This window comes from Strix uralensis, chromosome 18, assembly GCF_047716275.1.
Source record: "Strix uralensis isolate ZFMK-TIS-50842 chromosome 18, bStrUra1, whole genome shotgun sequence".
Taxonomy (NCBI): Eukaryota; Metazoa; Chordata; class Aves; order Strigiformes; family Strigidae; genus Strix; species Strix uralensis.
In genome coordinates, this window is record NC_133989.1 from 1127546 (window position 1) to 1146771 (window position 19226).

At 66.3% G+C, this 19226-nt stretch overlaps 2 protein-coding genes and 1 long non-coding RNA gene across 6 annotated transcripts; 1 reads left to right on the plus strand and 2 right to left on the minus strand.

The window, feature by feature from the left end:
* The first annotated feature begins 249 nt into the window (after positions 1–249).
* LOC141951915 (uncharacterized) lies at positions 250–1581 on the plus strand. Its single transcript, XR_012631490.1, has 3 exons — positions 250–384; positions 1047–1168; positions 1445–1581. It is a non-coding gene; the product is annotated as an uncharacterized LOC141951915 (long non-coding RNA).
* On the minus strand, positions 1164–9798 carry HCK (HCK proto-oncogene, Src family tyrosine kinase). Its single transcript, XM_074888752.1, has 13 exons — positions 9720–9798; positions 9239–9362; positions 8806–8848; positions 8469–8568; positions 8240–8338; positions 8026–8129; positions 7574–7723; positions 6966–7118; positions 6485–6667; positions 5974–6050; positions 3349–3502; positions 2947–3078; positions 1164–1612 (listed from the first exon to the last, which is right to left on the minus strand). Exons 1-13 carry the CDS (start codon positions 9761–9763, stop codon positions 1410–1412), a joined length of 1566 nt encoding a protein of 521 aa, XP_074744853.1. The 5' UTR covers positions 9764–9798; the 3' UTR covers positions 1164–1409.
* Positions 9799–12422: 2624 nt separating this feature from the next.
* On the minus strand, positions 12423–18478 carry CCM2L (CCM2 like scaffold protein). 4 transcript variants are annotated; one of them, XM_074888497.1, is made up of 10 exons: positions 16464–17710; positions 16033–16200; positions 15611–15694; positions 15302–15485; positions 14306–14736; positions 14076–14211; positions 13884–13947; positions 13435–13582; positions 13160–13298; positions 12423–12951 (listed from the first exon to the last, which is right to left on the minus strand). In XM_074888497.1, the coding sequence occupies exons 1-10, from the start codon at positions 16491–16493 to the stop codon at positions 12674–12676; spliced, it is 1662 nt and encodes a 553-aa protein (XP_074744598.1). In that variant the 5' UTR covers positions 16494–17710; the 3' UTR covers positions 12423–12673. The 4 variants fall into 4 exon arrangements, with proteins under 4 accessions (XP_074744598.1, XP_074744597.1, XP_074744599.1 ...); XM_074888496.1 differs by having other exon boundaries at positions 13435–13585; positions 16464–17709; XM_074888499.1 differs by having other exon boundaries at positions 12809–12983; positions 13435–13585; positions 16464–18478.
* Positions 18479–19226: the final 748 nt, after the last annotated feature.

Genomic DNA, 19226 nt, shown 5'->3' on the forward strand with positions numbered 1-19226 from the left:
GGCCGGGGAGGGGGCTGCCCCGCCGCCATCTTTGCTGAGGGCAGCGACCTTCGCGCGGAGGGCGGGCACGACGCCGCGGGCGCCATGTTGGGTGCGGGCGTGGAGGCGGCAGGGCTGGGAGGCCCGGAACGGCCCGTCCCGGTCCCTCCGGTCCGACCCCCCCGGCCCACGGGCCCACCCGGGCCTGCGGGTTCCCGGCCGCGGCCCCCCGCTCTCCCGGGCTGGCGAACGTGGGGAAAGGCCAAAAGACGAGAGGTTTATAAATACTTTATTGATTACAAAAAGAAGCTCCCAAAGCTGATATAAAAGCATAGAAGCAACGGTGTTTGCCTCGTTGTACGAGGAAAATACAGTCACGGGCCCAGAAGCTCCCTGCTGTGAGAGGTACGGGGCAGCCTTAAAAAAAAAATACTACTTCCTCCTATTCCCCAAATAACCCCTCATTAAATACTAAAAATAAACAGCAACATAAAATGAGTGTGCAAGGGCCGCCGGGCTTGTTGCCAACCCTGCGACTGCCCCGGCAGAGGTTCAGTCACCGCCAGCGGAGCCGCGGTGGCAGAGGGCTCCTCGGGCCCGGCTTGGGGCTGCCGTGGGCTCGAGGAGTTCCTCCATGGGCAAGCTGGGGGTGGGCTCGGTCCAGGGGCTGCCTCGTGAAGCACCGTCTACGTCTGTCCGTACCCCTCAGCAGGCGCTGCCCGCCTCGCCGGCACAGCCTCCCCAAAACTCACCCGCTCCAGAGCGGCTACCGAGAAAAATACCTGGGAAGGAAACCCAGGAGGGTGAGGAGAGACTCGTGTTCCCGCAACACTTGATATTCCATCACCAGAATCCTGCGCTGAGGACGAGCTGCATCGCAGCCTGCCCGGGCGGGAATCCACTGGGATTTCCCCGACACGCAGGGACCGGGGGCCGTGGGCGTCTGGAGCATAACGGCATTTTGCCAAGGCCACCGCCGCTCAAGCTACTTCTGCAAAACAGCATGATAAGATCTTAGAAGGATTTAAAAAAAAAAAAAATAATCTGGGTTTTTTTTTAATTTGTAGCTGAAACAGGCCCGGCCCCATCCCTCCCTGCGTGGTGCTGCCGGTGTGGGCAACCACCGTCCAGCCAGCGCTTCGGGGAGCAGCTGCCTCGCGGGCACTCGGGCACGTGGGAAAGGCACCAGGTACAGCCCCGCGCCGCTTCTCCCTCCCTCCGGCAGCCCCGGAGGACTGGCCTGAGCGTGGCTTCCTCCTGCCCTCTGCTTCCAGCCCAGGCAGGCTCTGGCTCCTGGGCCAGGCTGGCGGAGGAAGGCGTGCGCAGGCAGATCTCGAGCGGGACAGGGGAGAGCAGGGTGCGTGTGCTCGCTGCCGCTAACACGGCGGGCAGAGCGCGGGGTATCCGCTCTCTTCACCACGCTTCCTGCATTACGGCTGCTGCTGATACTGGCTCTCTGTTGCAGTAAAGAAATCCTCCAAAATGCCCTGCATGTACTCGAAGGTGGGACGATCCTCCGGTTTGGTCTTCCAGCATCTCATCATAATGTCATAGAGCTCCTCGGGGCAGTTCTCTGTGCGGGGCATCCGGTACCCGCGCTCCAGGGCCCTGATCACCTCCACGCTCGACATCCCTGCAGAAACAGGACAGGTGAACGTTTCATGATTTATCACTGATTTCTTTAAAAGGCAAAAAAACACGCAAACCTAAAACGACCCACCCTTTGGGCAATGTCACTAGGAAGGAAAGGCTGGGTTAGAGGGGATGGGAGGGGGGAACTGCTACCCCTGGTCAGGGAAACATGCAGACAGCCGAGATGCTGAGCTGATTGCAGCATGCAGTTCTGTACACCATTGGAGCAGGTCAAATGGGAATTATAATAGTTTTGTATAAATTTAAAAAAAAATAAAGGCTACTCTTCTCCACCTGCTGAGTCTTTAATGAGCCATTCCTTCCAATAAAACTAAGCGTGATGGCAGAACTGGTCCTCCAGAACAACCATTTATGCCACGCCAGATCCTTCATGGTTGGTCCGTGGCACCATTTACTTTTCTTTTGCAGAATAATTTCCCATTGAAAAAAGGTACCAAAGCAACAGTTAGTGTAAAATACAGGGCAGTTCCTAATGATGATGATTTACAGATTGCTTGAGCCTTCCCAAAAACACCTGGCCCAGCTATCAGCCCTGAACCGATGTGCTGCTTCCACACACACTTAATCTGCAGGAAGCAGAAAAACCACAGGTCAGTGCTGTGACGCAAACCCGTGAACCAGGAACCTGTGGTGTCTGATACCCGCCCCCCCAGGGGCGTAGCACAGCCTGGGGCAAGTCAGTTGTCCTCTCGCATTAAAAACATGATCTTCTAGTTTAGAAACAGAGAGACCTGATCTTTTAGAGACCCTGACTGCTGTTGTTTTCCCACGGACCTGGAGGAGCTCAGGACCTCCTTGCAGGCTCAGCCCCAAGGCAGTATATAGAGAAGCTGCCCTTCTCCCCAAAGCAGTGGGCACCCCAAAGTCGTCACTACCTGGACCCATTCTGTGGGCTCCTCAGGGGAGATGTCCCAGCTCTGCTTTGTGGAAGCTGAGAAGGGGGACCCCATGTCACACTGGCATGGATTTCACATCGGTGAAAACAGCTGGTGTTCACCGAGGACTCCCAGGGAGAAAATCTCCCTAATGATCCATCCTAGGTGAGCTCTGGTCCAAAGAGTGGACGTAGCTAAATGAGTAGTGCCGACTGCTCGGAGACTGTCTGGTGCTCTGGGCCCCTCTCCATGGCTCACAGACAGAATTGCCACCTTGAGACCTCGTGCTACTGCCCTTGAGCTCTGCTCCCAGTGTGAGATTCAGATTTCTCACCATTCCCTCTGTTTTCAGCGATCCAACTTCATGGAGAAACGGATCCCGTGGGTGGGGCCCAGAATCTTTTGGAACCAGAGCAGAGGAGGGATTTCACCTCCTTACCTGGGTATGGGATGCGCCCGTAGGTAATGATCTCGGTCAGGAGGATCCCAAAGGACCAGACGTCTGATTTTATAGTGAAGGATCCGTAGTTGATGGCTTCTGGTGCCGTCCATTTAATAGGAAACTTGGCACCTGGACAAAGAGATCCAACAGGAAACATGAGCTCTATTGCAAATGCTGAGAAACTGGTGGTGAAATATGGGGAACAAGAAGCAAACAAACAGAAGAGGAAGATGCGAAGCGATGCAAATGAGCAGAGCTTCCCTCATCTGCCTGTTTACACATCGCGTCCCTCCCGGGGTCCTTGCCACCGAGGTTACACGTTGATAAGTGGCTCTAAGGGGATCTCACAGCCCTCCACCACCTCAGAAAGTGGCCAGCGACCCCCAGCAGCTCCCGCACCTTCCCGGGCCGTGTACTCATTGTCTTCAATCACTCTGGCCAGTCCAAAGTCTGCGATCTTGCACACCAGTATTGCCGACACCAGAATATTGGCAGCTCTCAGGTCTCTGTGGATGTAGTTCCTCTTCTCAATAAAAGCCATTCCTTCTGCAATCTGTAAAAAGGGTAAAGAGAAAAATGCAAAGAAGCTGTCTGAAATAACACGACCTCCCCAGCGCGACTTACCAGGAATGGAAAGAGGTTTTCTGCTTCTGGCCGGTGCTTGGAAAGGGATGAACAGAGGCTGAGTCACAGCAGGAGACAGGAGTGACTCTCCTGTGTGGGAACCACCCCCCGTGCAGGGAATCCCTGGCAGAAGACTCAGCGTTTGTGTGACCAGCCCAACACGGCCCATTTAAGCCCAACGTGTGAGAAGAGTGGTGAGAACAGGCGAGGAGGAGCTGATGTGCTCACAAGCAAGTGTCTGTGGGTGTCCGCAGGGCACGGTGTAACCGCTTCCCCCGTAGCCACGCAGATGTGAAGGGGAGTAACTCATTCTCCGTGCGGAGGAGACGGGAGACCAGTCTCCAAACACATCAACAACGGCTTGAGAGAAGCAGGGAGTAAACTATTCCCTCTCTGTACCAAGGGGACGACAAAGGGACTTTAATTGCTGCAGTGCGGGTCACCCAGCATTGCAGTGTCCTTGGTGGGGACAGAAAAGACGGGGGGGGGGTCTCCCGAGGAGTGGGGGGAGATGCCTGGGGTCTCCAAGCATAGTTTGTGACGAGCTGGTCCTGCCTGGGGGCAGGATGGCTGTGACGACCCCGGAGGAAGATCCCCCCGGCTCCTTCTTCGAAAGCCTCTGCACTAAGTGGCTGTAACGATGCAGAAATGACCTGGTGTGGGCACGACCAGCCCCCAGATTTGTGCCAAATTATCCCATGTTTGGATGCTGCCCGTTCCCGGGAGGGGAAGGGGTTGGAGCAGCCGGGGGGACACTCCCCCCATCCCTGTCACCCCCACACCAGCCAGGCTGGGGTACGCTGCGGTTGCTGGCAGAGCTCTCCACACAGAATACAGAGGTAAATAAGCACTGCAAGCGGAAAGATTATTTCCATGACCACAGACACAGTTTTGCTCGCAGTGACTCAGCCTCAGCACAAGCCTGGGAGCCAGGCTCGCTAGCTGCCTGCTGCCTGCTGCCTGCAGCCTGCACAGGAAAGCGCTTCAGCCTTGGCTTCGGGGTGCTGCAGAAAACTGTCCCTCCGAGCGACGGAGCCGAGCGGGCGGTTTGCAGGCGCCAGCTGGCTGGGAACAGAAGGCTGCAGGAGCACACGGCCCAGCCGCAGCCCCTGGTGCAGCCGGCTCGAGTAACCAGCGGCCTGGTCTAAGCCCCTGGGGTCTGGACTCCCATCCTGGCTTTCCTGTTGCTCAGGTACCTCTACGAGTTATTTCATCGGGGTTCCAAGCTCGGCTTAAAGGGTCCCTGGATTCAGACAGCGTCTGGGGACACTGCAGAAGCAGCAGGGACAAGGCAGTGGTTGCACAAATGATCGCACGCACAAAGCTAGATGTACAGCAGCACGCTCAGCTGTGCTCAAAAACCTGCTCCTGAAATATCCCCCAAACGATTTTCACCGCATCCTCCTGCCTCTGCAGCTGCCCTCCCCCAGCCCGTGACAGCCCTGTGGCAGGTAGATGGTTTTAATGAACCACAAACCTCCCATAGGCATCGCTGTGGGGTAACGGAGCACACTACACTCCCTTCTAGAACCTGTGCCCAGCTCAATCGCCTGGGCACCCTGAATGCATCAAAATTGTGCTGTGGATTTCCTACGAAACCCACAAAGATTAACACTGCCACAGCCGTGGGTGGCTCCTGCCGGGGGCACGGCCTGAGGGGGTGTGAGAGCTGCCCCGGAGCTGGTGTGGGGGGTGGCATGGGGTGGGTGTGTGGCCGCGTGGGGTTTTACGGGGCTTTTGCTAATTTTGCAGACGAGGCTCTGTCGAGCAGAGCGAGTTGTTGGCAGGGAACTATCACCTCAGCAACGGATAGAAATCGATAGCTTTGCCGTGGCGGCTCCCTGGGGGGCCCTGGGCCCAGATGGGCCACACGGACCAGCACCGGCACCTCCTGGAGAAGGGACCGTGCAAAAATGAGCAGCAAAACCAAGCTCCTACCCTCACCCCTGTGACTTGCACAAAGCACAGCAGCCCCGCGGGCTGCAGCCATGGGGCAGAAACCACGGAAAAAGACACAGATTTCCCAGCTCCTCGGGAGGAGCAGCCCAGCCAAACCCCCCCGGGGTTCCGTGCAGCTCCGGGCTGGCCGGCTGCGTGCTGCAGTTAAGGGGCCAACAGGGACAAAGCCGCCACTTCTCCTTTTGCACCCCTGCTCCTGCGCAGGCAGTGGGACGGGGATGGTGAGCAGGCAGCCGGCTGCCCGCAGGGTGCGAGGGCAGCGCCCAGGGAAACCTCACTGGCTCCTTCCCTGCATCCCCACCACCCCATGTCTGCCTGCTCAGACCGGGCTCCTGTTTGGCACTGCCCAAGTCCCAGGAAAGTTCTTGGGCTCCTCGATTCCCTCACTCACCCTTCTCGGGGGGGAGCAGGGGGGGTGGGGAGGGTCAGCTCCCTCCTCACCTGGGCAGAGAAGTCGATCAGCTTCGGGAGCGGCTGCTTGTTCCCCTCGTCACTCTTCAGGAAATCCAGCAGGCTCCCTGCGGACAGGGAAGGGTGCCAGGGCTGACGGCTTGGCCGGAGGTGGCACAGGGTCCCGGGGAGCCAAGCACAACGCAGGGGCTCGATCAGGAAACACACCTGACCCCCGCACCCCGCTCTTGGGGATTGGGCAGAGGGGTAGACCCCACTGCCAGCTCCCTCCTGCCTTGCGAGGTGCTCCTCCTCGTCTGCCCCCATCCCCATCCCTCTCCCAGGGCTGTCACTGCATCCCCCCCGCCCAGCACCCTGCCTCAGAGCGCTCAGACACGCCGTGGCAGGAGCCGGCCCCGCTCCCAGTGTCCCAGGAGCCGGTGCAGAGCTCGCGGCCGAGCCCGGGGGTGCAGGAGGGGTTGATCCTGCACCATCCCCCGGGCACCTGGGTACTGCCGCTTGGCCTGGCCCACGGTGGCCACACAGGGACGTGGGGCGGCACCTTTCTCCATGAACTCGGTGATGATGAAGATGGGTTCCTCCTTGGTGACAACCGCGTGCAGCTTCACCAGCTTGTCGTGCTGCAGCGTCTTCATCAGGTTGGCCTCCTCCAGGAAGGCGTCCACCGACATGCTGCCCGGCTTCATCGTCTTCACCGCCACCTTCGTGTGCTTGTTGTAGGTAGCTGCGGGGTGGCATGACAGACCATTCCCAGGCTGCCCAGTGCTCAGGCACTGGGAGCACTGGATTTGGGAGCCAAAGCACCCAGTCCTGCAGCCCAGGGCTGTCCCCAGGCACCCAGCCCCGAGCTGTCCCTGCGTTAAGGCTGGGGCCACCTCCCCTTCCCCATGCTCCTCTCCCGCAGGTCGCTCCCTCCCTGCCTCTCCCACCCCACCATCCCTCCACCTCCTCTCCCACCTCTCACCCTTCCTCCTCCACCATCCCCTTCACCTTCCTCCCAGCTGCCTCCCCCTCGCTCTCACCCATCCACACTTCTCCGAACTGCCCGGCTCCCAGCTTTCTCTCCAGCCTCAGCGATTCCCGAGGGATCTCCCAGGCATCTTTCTCCCAGGGTTTCTGCGGTTTGGGCACGCAGCAGGGGTGGGTGAGCTTCTGGCACAGCCCATCGCTCTGCCCTGTGAGGAGTGGCCAGAGCCATCAGCCGGGCTGTCTCACCGGCTGCTTCGTGCTTCAAACTGGAGCCCACGGCAGCCTCCGTGGCCGCGGGGCACATCCCGGCATCACATGCCCCACCGCAAACACTGGGGACACGTGGAACACCGGCCATCGCAGCCCGGTCCCGCCAGCATCGCTCTGCCCTGCCCAGCGTTACTGCAGCCACCACACCGGCCTGTCTGGGGCAGGGGGGGTCCCGGCCACCGCAGGTATTTGGGGACACCCATGTCACAGTGAGCCACGCACTGCGCCACGGGAAGGTCCGGGAGTCGCTGCGTGTCACAGCTGGAGCCACAGCGGGAGCCCAGCGGCAACGGGCAGGAGCCCTTCGGCCTCTGCACATCCCTGGCTGCCCTGCTTGGCTCAGGGACAAAGCCCCATCTGGGATGGAGGGGCCGGGCACCCCGGGGCTCACCCCTGTAGTGCTGGACCAGCTCCTGCAGCGTCTCGAAGCTGCTACGTGGGGAGATGTAGAAGCCGCCACTATCCAGCGTCCGGATCTTGTAATGCTTCACTGTGCCGCTCTGCAGGTCGTCCCCGTCCCGCACCGACAGCGAGTAGCAGCCTGTTCGGGGAGGGGTGAGCTGCCAGCCCCCACGCAGGGGCCCCGTCCCCGTCGCTCCAGGCCACCCCATGCTGACGGCCACCACCGCAGCCCCGTCCCCGCCGTGCTGCCACCACCCCCTCGGCCCCAGGCACGAGCCCAGCGACGCCTGCGCCCCCAGCACCAAAAGCAGTCTCAAAAGGCACGTGTGTCCCCCCGCCCTGCCCCGCAGAGTCCCCGGGCTGGGGACGCGTCTCCTGAGCCCCCCGGCCAGCGAGCGAGGGCAGCTGCTGCCCCGCCCTGCCCCGGGCACCCCTCTGGACCTTTCGTCGTCTCGCTGTCCCGTATCATGAAGGACCCGATCACGTTCCCGGGGCCGAGGAGCTGCCGCTCCGCGTCCTTTCGGCTGATGCCCTTGAAAAACCAGCTGCGGCAGAAACAAATGAATCAACGAACGCTGCCGGGGCTGGCGGGGGTCCGTGGGGCAGGAGCGGGGACAGCCACGCTGGGGGATGTGCCACCGAGGGACGGACTCACTCCTCTGTCTCCAGCGAGTCAGCTCGGGCGACATAGTTACTGGGGATGAAGCCTTCGTGCCCCGTTGCCAGCGACCGCGCTTGCCACCACTCCCCTGCCCTGTGACAGAGATGGCACCAGGTCAGCCCATGGCACCACCAGCTCCTCAGGGGGCAAATTCCAGAAAAAAAAAAAAAAACCAGCAAGCCCTCAGGAGACCCTGGGGTGGGGGGACACCGGCAGCACTTACTCCTCCAGCACCTTCAGCCGCTCCCCTTTCTGGAAGCTCAGGTCCCCAGCGTGCATCGCCTCGTAGTCGTAGAGCGCCAGCACCACGCTGTCCCCCGAGCCTGCAGCGAGGAGCTCCCTGGGCACCCCTTTCCCATGCTGGGACGGGGTGCCCGGACCCCCCTGCCATGTGCAGCCAGGACACCAGGCAGCACCTCCATCTTCATGGTGCCACGGCCACGTCTGGCCCTCGAGGACACCCAGAGCCCCTGGGACCGGCAGCGTTTGACCCAGGGCAGAGAGGACCCGGCCACGCTCCCCCCACACACTCCCACCTGGTGCACCCCCCCTGTACCTACCATCCTCGGGCAGAGACACGGCCACGCCGGGGACATTATTGTTCTGGAAAACAGGACAGAAACCAGAGTGTGACGTTGCAGGTGGTAGAGATCCTACGAGGGTCTCAGCCCCACCATGGCCCCAGCCCCCAGCAGCACGGCAGGGGCAGGATGGCACCCGAGGGGCAGCGCCCAACTCGCCAACCCGCCCAGCACCAGCATCTCTGCCCTTTCCAAACACCTTCACTGTTCTCTCTCTTTTTCCATAATTCCTTGATTCCCATCAGTTTTGCTCTGCGCCTGCCCTGGCCAGACTCTGCGCTCCCATCCCGTGGCCAAGCCCTGGGGCAGGGGCACTGCCAGCACCCGCCACCGGCCCCGCGATGGGGAGGGGCTGAACCCCCCGTGACAGCTCAGCCCCGTGTCCCCAGCTCGCTCGGCAGCTCCCACTCACCTTCCTGTTGGTGGCTGTGGGGTCCTTCACATAGTGGCCTTGCTGGAGGCTGGGGCCGGGGTCGGGGTTGGTTTTTATCATCTTTTCTTGGACATCAGCTTCCTTTGACTTCATGCAACCCATCCTGCAGCCAAGGGAGGGGAAGTGAAGCCGTTGCAACAGAGGTGAAAGCCCCGCTCCAGCCCCACTCCCGCCCGGCACGGCGCAGAGCTGAGGGGGTGGCAGCCGCGGGGTGCTGGGGTGCCCAGCAAGCTGGACAGTGCTGTGCTGGGGAGGAAAAGGGATCTCCCAGTGCAGAGAAAAGTCACAGGAGGCGAATCTTGGGCAGGCGAGAGCCGCTGCCATGGAGCAGCTTCACAGCCCTTCCCTGAAAGGGCCTTTCCCGGGGCGGGGGGGGGTGCAGGCCCTGGGCACTGTGGCAGGGCAGAGCCACTCAGCATCTTCTGCAGAGCGGGACCCTCGTCACCGAGGGGCTCCCCACCTGGCACCGCTGATGCTCGCAGCCCCCCCCCAGTCCTTCAGCATGGCCGTGGCCCCCCCCGATGCCACGGGTCACGGCTCCCCGCCGCCTCCCCGGCTGCGCTCTGCCAGGGTGGAGCTGCCTCCGCCAGCCACCGGCCCGGGGCGAATGCAAATGCTCAACTTTCTCCAGCTCCCCAAAAAACATCAGCAGGGAAATGTGCTGCAAAAAGTGGCGAGCGCGGGGGAAACCCCCCGCAAAGGCACTTCCCTTGTCCGGGGGAGACCTCGGCGCTGAGAAAGGAGAAGGTGCCGGCGGTGACAGCGAAGGAGGAAGCTCGGGGCTGAGCGAGGCCCCACGACGTGCCCAGCACCGCCTCGCTCCCACGGCCCTCGGGGGACATCGCTGTCACCTTCCAGCCCCCCCACGGGCATCCTCGTCCTTCCCAGCGTGCCAAAGGCCCCCGGTGGCCCCGCGGCCTGGGGCAGAGCAGGAGCAGCAGCGGTGGCCCCGGACAGCACGTCCCCCCCGCCAGGGCTGCCCCGGGCTCAGGCAGAGCCCAGCGCCGGGCCCGGTGCCGGATCCCCCGGCAAACCCTCACAGCCCCTGGCCGAAACGCGGCCGCGGCCCGTGCCGGCACCAGGGCAGGGACTCGCTCTGCCCGTCCCGCACCGTGTCGGAGCATTCAGCCCTACAAAGCCCAAACCCCTCTGGGAGGTCCGAGCGCCCCGCAGCCACCCAGCCCCACGGCACCCCAGTGCCCCGGCACACGCAGGGACCGGGAGGTCGCGGCTTTCCCTCCGGCTGCCGCGGCACAGCGCCGAGCCCTGCCGGCACGGGGGCCACGGGTGGGAGCGGCCGCTCCTGGTGCGTCCCACCTTGGGGAGCCGCGTCCTGTGGCCCCCCGTGGCTGTCCCCAGCCATGGGGACCAGGCGGGGGGACCAGGCGGGGTGGGGGGAGCCCATCGCCCCGAGAGCGCGGCTGCCCGTGGCCCCGTGTCCTCGCTGCCCCGTGTCCTCGCTGGTCGGGCAGGTGGTGGCGGGTCCCCGACAGCCCCTGCAAGGCCACGGGCAGGGGCCACCTCCCCGGGACCGCACCGTGCCCGCCCGGGCCACCCCGGCATCGCCTCCCCCCGGGGCACCCAGGGGCCGCCGCACCGGGAGGGCCCGGGCCGAGGCCGGCAGGGAGATGGACCGAGGCAGCGGCGGGGGCTGGCCCGGGGCGGGGATGGACGGACCGGGCTGACCGGGACCGGCACCGGGGCACCCCCCGCCCGGCCCCGCCGCCGTCGGGGCTCCGCGCACGGCTCCGCTCCACTCTCACCTCCGCCGCCGTCCCGGGGCACGTCCCGGTCCCAGTCGCGGTCCCAGTTCCAGTCCCGGGGCTGCCGCCGCCACCGTTCTCTGCCCGGCTGCACGCCCCCCGCCCCGCCCCGCCCCCGTAAGGCCCCGCCCCTCCCCGGTAAGGCCCCGCCCCCCCCCCCGTTGCCGTCCCGGGGCCGCGGGACCCCCCCGACTCCTCCGGTGCTGCCCGACGGGGCGGGCGCGGCCGGTACCTCCCTGGACCGGCTCCGGGGGGGGCCCAAACCGGGAAGGGAGCAGGGATCCCCATCACGGACCGAACGGGGCCCCCCCGGCCCAGGCGGGACCCCGCTACCGTCGGCGCGGTTTTTACCCCGTCCCAGCGGGTGCCAGAATGCTTCGCTCCGCCCGCGACCCCCGGGAACCCCAAGGGGGGGATCTGGGGCCCAGCACCCCAAAGTGGACCCGAGGGCTGTTTCCTCGCCCGGGCGGTGGGGGGACTGTGGGGGGGCACGGGGCGAGCGCAGGGTGGCCACGGTGGGAGCCCGGTGTCTGTCCCCAGGGAGGGGAAAAGAGGGAACCCCTGAGTGGTGTTCAGGGAAGGGGGGGTGCAGGGCATGGTGCATGCCCAGCTCGGAGGGGCTGCGGGGAGGCCATGGGCTCTGCTGTGTCTCTCCTGGACCTAGTGTTCCCTGCTAAAGGTCCTCTCGGGACCCCCCCGGGCCCCCCCTAACCCCCCCGGTGCTCCAGAATTCGCTCTGCTTTGCCCAGAGCACCCCTGAAGTTGGGCTGGACTGGTGGCAGCGAAGGGACCCCCCGGGCAGGCAGGACCCAGCCCCTTCGCTGGCTCCGCAGCGGCAGAGGAAGTGGCAGCATGGCAAGTGCCCCGCCTGCAGGAGGATTTGCATATGTAAATTTTTTAATTAAAAAAAGTTTAATTGCTGGAGGTCGCCCCAGCATCTGCCTGCCCACGCACTGGCCAAGGGGCTGCAGTGCCGTCCCACAGCCCCAACGAGGGACAGTGACCGGGGGCCACAGGCCAGGGAACATCGGCCATGGGACAGTGGCCAGGGGCTATCGGCCGGGGGCCATCGGGCTGGCGGGAGCGTGTCCCTGTCCCTCTGTGGCAGGAGGGCTGCAGGCCGGCACTGCAGGAAACCGTGTCCCGGGGCAGGGACTTCCTTTTGTGAAACACCCGCAGCCCCGCAGCCGGCCGGGTGTCGCAGGGCCGTCGCTCGCAGGGGACGGCTGCCCGCGGCTCGGCCGCCCCCCCAGCCCTGCCCTCACACCGGGGCGGGTGACGCTGCGCTGGCAGCCCCTCCTCAGAGCACCCCCGGGGCTGCGGGGGCTCACGGGTGCTTTCCTGGCAGCAGCCCCCCCCCACCCCACCACAGCCTTTCCCCAGGGATGAACCTGCTCCGCTCCCAGCCCTGGCGTTTAATTGCAATCTGCAGAAATTACAGCACATGGTGTTGCCAGCTGGGCCCCCCCCTCCACGGCTGCCCTGTGATGCTGTCAGCCCTGCCGAGGGCCCCCATCCCCTGCCATGGTGACAAAGAGGGGGACAACGTCCCCCCTCCCAGGCACTGGGGCAGAACTGGGCACCTGGCAATCTGTGAGAGGCGGCACCGCGTCGGTGAGCGGGGAGGGAACCGCTGGGTTCCCGCACTCCCTCACAAGTAGTTGTCCTCTTCCTCCTCCTCCTCTTCCTCGTCCCGCGCCAGCGCCTCAATGTCATGGGTGATGTCCGTGATCATGCGGTTGAAGGACTCGGACTCGGAGCGCAGGGACCAGCTGTCGTAGCTGCGCACGGCCGAGGCCGAGGTGTTGCTCATGCTGCGCTTGATGCGGCCGAAGCTGTCGGTGAGGATCCCGCCCTCCCGGATGCCGATGCTCTCCAGGAACGTCTCGAAGTACCCGATGTCTTGGTCGGGGATGAAGGGCCTCATTCCTGCCATGGGTGCGGTGACCCTGGGGGTGACCCTGCCCAGGCACAATCCAGCCAGCCCCGCCAGCAGCTTGTTGTGGGGATCATCCCACCCCATCCCCCGCAAGCAGAGAGGTCCCAACACCCCCCCCTCAGAGCACACCCCATCCCCAAGGGCTGCACGGACATCACCAGGGTGCCACGATGGCACGGGGTGGCCCTGGCTACTCACCCAGGAGGAGAAACTTCCTGCGGTCCCCGTAGAGGCGCAGCAGCTCGGCGCAGTACTCCCGCACCGGCGTGCCCAGGCGGTACTCGCGGAGCAGGACGGCGAACTGCTGGATCTCTGGCGGTGACAGCTTGTTGCGCAGCTGCGGTGACACAGGGAGGATCGGGGTTGGGGACACCGTCAGCGCACAGCCCCAGCCCCTCACCCTGCGCCCCGCTGGCTTCTCTCTGGCTTGGGGGAGGTCAGACCTCCTCAGGGCCCCTCGCCCGTCCCCGCACCGTCACCATGTAGTCCTGCAGCTGCTCCAGCCCCGCGCCGCTCTGGTCGCTGCCGCTGCAGGCGGTGGCCAGGCTGTGGTGGGACCGGTGGCAGGAGGGCGAGGAGGCGCTGCTGTAATACGCTTCGAAGGTTTCGTGGGAGCCATTGCTGCTGCGGTGAGGAGGGGGTGTGGGGGAATGGGGGTTCAGAGGGTCCCCACACCCCTCATGTGCCCAGCTGCACCCCCGATGCCACACAGCACCCACCATGGGGCAGGGCTGGGGCTTCTCTGCAGCTGGGACAGGCACCCACCATGGGGCAGGGGCACCCACCCGGGGACAGGGGCACCCATCCAGGGCAGGGAAACCACCCCAGAGCATAGGCACCCACCCATTCAGGGCAGGGGCACCCACCCTGGTGCACAGGCACCCACCTGGGGGCAGGGACACCCCGGGGGACCCAGACTCACAAGGAGCTGCAGCAGCTGAAGTCGGCATCATAGCCGTACGTCCCGTCGGTGCGGCAGCTCTCGCCTGGGGATGGAGAGCCGAGGCCTCAGAGCGTGGCCAAGCCTCTGCCGCGGCACCCACCCCCCACGCTGCGTCCGCCAGCCCCGTGCCACCACGCTCCGTGTTCCCCACGCCTGTCCCCGGCCACTCACTGCGGCTGGCGAGCCAGGGCCGCGTGGGCGTGGAGGTGTAGTGGTACCCGGCGCGGTCCACGCACTCGATGCTCTGGTCCCCGTAGATGATCTGGAAGACCTGGCAGATGAGCGCACAGGACTCCTCGGCAGCATCCTGCAGCGGGAGGGAGTGTGGGAGGGTGGGTGCCGGAGGGCGCCGGAGGGTGCCGGAGGGTGCCGGCAGGTGGGCACGTGCCAGGGCCGCTCACCCTGTTGGGCACGGCGAGGATGACGAGGTTGGAGTAGGCGTCGGGGCAGGGCTCCTGGGGGTCCAGGGGGTTGCTGCCGGTGTGTCGCCGCTCCCAGCTGCCGAAGCCGGTGCCGCGCTCCCAGCTGCCGCCGCCGCCGCCGGTACCGGCCCGTCGTCGCTCCCAGCTGCCCGAGGGCCGCCCGCGCTGCCGCCGCTCCCAGCTGCCGCCCCGCCGCCGCTCCAGGCTGCCGCCCCGCCGGGCCTCCTGCCCGCCCCGTGCCGCCCGCCAGTCCAGGCTGCAGATGGTGTGGCGCCGCTCCATCGGGCCCCCCAGCCGCCCCCCCTCCGGCCACGAGCCCCCCGGCCGCTTCTCGGCGGGGAAGGCCTCGGGCACCCCAACCGGGGCTGCCTCGGGGTGTGCTCCGGCGGGGACCGGGTCCACTCCCAGGCCTGGGGGGGCAGCGAGGACAGATTGGGCATCAGGGGCGGGGGGGGGGGCTGTGCTGCCCACCCTGCTCGGCCCCCCCAGACCCTGGGGGCTGCCCCATCCCAGGGGGGATGCGGGAGGATGGGGGAGCCACAGGAGGCTGGGGGCAGTGGAGCAGGGGATTAGGGAACGGCTCTGTGTGCGGGATGGAGCTCAGCCCGACGCAGGCCCCCCGCCCCCCCCCGTGGGGACCCTGCCTGCGCCTGGCAGCTGAGCCCGGGTTTGCTGATCAAAGTGCTGGAGCCCCCCTGGGGGATCCATGGAGGGGGGGACACAACACAGGGGTCACTTCCAACCTCCTCTCCTCCCACCATTAAAGGCAACTGGGGCTGGGAGTGCAGCTGGGACCTTCTGCCGGGACAGTGGGGAGCCCCGGGCAGTGCCCCCCACCTCCAGCCCTGGTGGGGGCAACACGGGCCCGGCACCTCCCCATCACCCCCCAGGCTCCACCCCCGCCTGCCCTGGGGGACACGGGGCACTCGGGGCCAGCTGTGTGGTGGCCAGTGGTCCCTGGCCGGCCGCCCCCACCGGTTTTGAGGATGAGGAGGTGCAGGGCATCGTCGCGCAGGTAGGACGCGGCGGCGATCTCGTGGGTGGGGATGCGCAGGATCAGCTCCTCGTCGTCGCGCCAGGTGAGCAGGAGGCAGCGTGCCGAGAGGCTGAGGATGCTGTCCTGCTCCGGCGTTGTCTGCAGCGGCAGCTCCTTCAGCTGCTGCGGGGGCACAGTGGGGGCCGGGGGTGTGGGGCACCCAGCGGCATGGGGCACCCGGCACCCACCCTCTGGGCAGTGCTGGGGGGGGCACAACTGAGGCGGGGGGCATTAGGGACCCCGCTTACCCTGGCTGTGTCCAGCAGCTGCAGCACCTCATCGCGGCTGGAGGGGTTCAGGGAGGCTGTCACCCACGTCAGGTGGCCTAAAAACTGGGGGACACACACACACAAAACCCAGGGCAGGTTGGGGGGGCTGGGGCCAGGGGATTGGGGCATGTGTCCTCCCCACCCCGCAGCCCAGAGCCTCCCTCAGAGCACCCACACCCCAAGGACAGGATGTATCTCCCCAGGGTGCAGGGAGACACTGCAATGGGGGGGTTCTTCCTGCACCCCCAGCCCACCCTCCCCCTCCCTGGCTGTTTGCCTGGGCAAGGAGGGGGCCAGGACCCCCCCTGGCCACTGCAGGTGGGGTGGTGGCGTCATGTCCCACCCCCTGAGGAGCCAGGAAGGGACCCCGGGCATCCCTGGGGACCCCCCCACCCTCTTACCTTCACCTCCTTCTCCACGTAGTCGTGCAGCAGGATCTGGGGGTCGATCAGGTAGTCGGGGGGGTAGAGGGGCACCGAGTGCAGCGGCCGCCGGTAGACGCTGCTGCGGAGCGCCGGCCTCCGAGCCGCCTTGGGGAAAACCAGCCGCTTGATGGGCGACACGAAGCCCTGGCAGGGAGAACGGGCACAGGGCCGCATCAGTGCCGGGCACCCCACCCCAGCACCCATGGAGGGGCTGGGCACCCCTCTGCTCACCGAACCCAAATTTGCACCATTTGGGAGGTTTAGGGGGCAGCAAGTGGGGACCCCACCTCCCCCGCCGCGCTGTGGGAGGGGGCGCAGGGCCCCTCGCCCCAACGTCCCCGTGTGTCTCGCCTGCTCCCACCCTCCTTGTCAGCCCCCCCGGGACCACCAGCCTCAGGCCCACGCACCTTCTTCCCCTTCTTGGCCTCGCAGTCCATGGCGGGGCTGTGGCGCTGCCTCCCGGCACGGCCGCCCCCACCGCCCCGCTCGGCGCCACCGCGTTTTCCTGTGTCGGAAACTCCACCAGCACGGCTGGGATGTGAGTTCCTGCCACTCCTGGGGGGTGCTGGGACTGGGCTGGGACTGGACTGGGGCTGGGACTGGGATTACGGCTGGGGCTGGGACTAGGACTAGGGCTGGGCTGGTACTTGGGCAGAAGCAGGGGTTGAAGTAGGCTGGGATGGGACTAGACCAGGGCTTGGACTGGGGCTGGGGCTGGGGCTGGGCTGGGGGGTGGACTTGGGCTGGGACTGGGCTGGGATTTGGGCAGAGGCAGGGGCTGAAGAGGGACCAGAGCTGGGGCTGGGGGTGCCCGTGGGACCCGGCTGCAGAGCAGCCCCTGCCCCTGCCCCTCGCTGCCACAGAGCTCCCCCCTGGGCCTGGGGCTGGTTCCACTGCCCCGTGACCCCCCAGGATGGGGGCAGCGAGGGATGGGAGCCCCCAACGCTGCCCTGCCCACGCCAGGCCCTGGCACGGGGAACAGCACTGGCAGGACCCCACGCAGCTGCACCCAGCACCCCGTCCCTGTGGCCGCCCGCGGGGTCAAGACCCCCGTGGGGGGGCTGGGGGTCGGCCGGGGGTCGGGGCCTCTGGCAGGGAGGAGGTTGGCGCGGCAGCGGCCGTGTCCGGCGGCTTCCTCCCTGCTGCATCCTGCCTGCACACCCCTTCCCTGCCGGCCACCACGCCGGGGCCAGCACTGGCCAGGGCCACCAACACCGACCAGGGCCACCGACACCGTCCCCCCGTGTCCCTGAGCACCCCAGGACTGAGGGGCAGCGTCCTGCCCCGCTGCGGAGCCCGGGCCGTGAGCCGGAGGTGCCGGCAAGGACAGGTTCCCGCAGGCAGGGCTTATTGAAATGAATTTAATATCTCATGTTGCAGCAAAATTAAAAATATACAAAAAGTTTGTGGTATACAAAAAAGTCTCGGTAGGGACCCCGGCCTCCCGCTCGCCCCCCCCCGCCCGTGCCGAGGGTCCCAGAGAAGAAGGTGGCACACAGAGTATTTACAGTACGTGACAGCGGCTGGGGGGGGCAGGAATGTGGCCGAGACCCCCCCGACAGCCCCCACTGGGAACAAACGGCCCCGGCCAGGCCCCAGCCCAAACCTCTTCCCGCTCCCTGAAGTCGGGGCGGCCCCACTGCCACCCCCAGAGGTGACACCCCCAGGGACCAGGACCCCCGTCCCCAGTGGGAGCTCGAGCACCCCCGGAGCTGCCCCCATCCCGCAGCGCCCAGCTCAGCCCCGGGTCGTGCCCCCTCGCCCCACGGTGCGGGTGGGCAGGTGCCGCCATCCCGGTGCTGCCGCAGGCACCGAGGCGCTGGGTTTGGCTTCCCCTGTGGCACAGGCGGGGGGGGCCGAGCCCTGGGAGCGGGACCCGTGGCTGCCCCCAAGCCCCACGCGTGGCCGGGCTCCCCACGCTGCGTGGGCAGGGGCTCGCTGCTGCCCAGGGCTGAGGGTACCGTGGCTTGAGTGCATAGAAAAATGTCCCTCTGCCCCGCCTTCGCGGCCCCGGGGTCCCCACGCGAAGCCTGGGGGGGTCAGACATGGGGGGGGTGCAGATCGCCCCGACCAGCGGCTCCTCTCAGCTCTTGGGGGGGGTCGGGGAGAGGGAGGAGGAGGGGTCAGGGCAGGGGGGAGCCCAGAGGAGCCGCCCCGTGTTGGCACCCACTCCCCTGCGTCCCGTCCCCTCCCCGGTGACTTCCCCGCTCCGTAAGTGGGACCCGGCGAGGGGCCAGCACCGCCTGGGCACCACGTGGGGGCTGCGGTGACGCCGCTCGACTCCTGCCGCTGCCCCCGGCCTTCCCTGAGGAAAAGAGACCCCCCCCCCGCGCCCGGTGCTGCCCCCAGCACCGTGAGCACCCACCGCCGGCGTCTGCCCGTTACCGGCGGTGAAGGAGGGGTGCGGGTGGTGGGGGGCCCGGCCCGCTGCCCACCTCTGCACCCTCCTCCAAAAGGGTTTCCAAGGCTTCCAGTTAGCACCAGTTAGCACCAGTGACCCCAGCGCCCAGCCCGCTGTCAGCCCGGCCTTCCAGCTACAGAGAAATGGGAACCAAAAAGCAACGTGATGGCGTCGACACCGCGCACCCGCCCGCCCCGGCCGTGCCACCGGGCCGGGCACCCACAGCCGCCCCTCGGGGACCCCGTGGCCCAGCGCCGTGGGGGGCAGCCGGGGCCGTTCCCACGGCGGGTCCCCCACGCCAGCCCCCGCCTCGTGCCGTGACACGGTGGCTGGTGGCACGGCGGGGCCGGTGGGGCTGCCCACGCTCCCCAGCCCTGGGCACCGCGGCACGGGGCAGCCGGCGGCCGGGACCCTGCGGGGCAGTTGTGGGGGGCACAAGGGGCACGGGGAAGGCACAGGAGCCGGGGGGGGGATGAGGGGGAGAGGGGCCATGGGGTCCCCAGCCCTGCAAACCCCTGCCAGCCCCCTGCACACACACCCCCACCCCCCCACGCACACACGCATCCCCCTGGGAACACGCCGGGCCCCAGGGTGGGGGGGAACAGGGTACATTCAGCACAGCCCTTTTGGGGGGGGCACCCCAACAGATCCGGGCAGGAGCAGGGACACATTCAAACCCAGAGCCTGGGGCAGCCCCACTCCTTCGGGCAGGCAGGGGCAGGCATGGGCAGGGGCAGGCAGGGGGGAGGAAGAATCCAGCTCAAGTTGG

Bases quoted from the DNA above. Each gene is read 5' to 3' on its own strand.
- HCK (XM_074888752.1), bottom strand. From the start codon at position 9,763: ATGCTGAAGGACTGGGGGGGGGCTGCGAGCATCAGCGGTGCCAG. The intron at 9,363-9,719 runs GTGGGGAGCCCC...CCTTGGCTGCAG, and splicing joins GCGAGCATCAGCGGTGCCAG to GATGGGTTGCATGAAGTCAA. The intron at 8,130-8,239 runs GTGAGTCCGTCC...TTTCTGCCGCAG, and splicing joins GACTCGCTGGAGACAGAGGA to CTGGTTTTTCAAGGGCATCA.
- CCM2L (XM_074888496.1), bottom strand. From the start codon at position 16,493: ATGGACTGCGAGGCCAAGAAGGGGAAGAAG. The intron at 15,486-15,610 runs GTAAGCGGGGTC...GTGCCCCCGCAG, and splicing joins AGCTGCTGGACACAGCCAGG to CAGCTGAAGGAGCTGCCGCT. The intron at 14,212-14,305 runs GTGAGCGGCCCT...CTCCCGCTGCAG, and splicing joins TCCTCGCCGTGCCCAACAGG to GATGCTGCCGAGGAGTCCTG.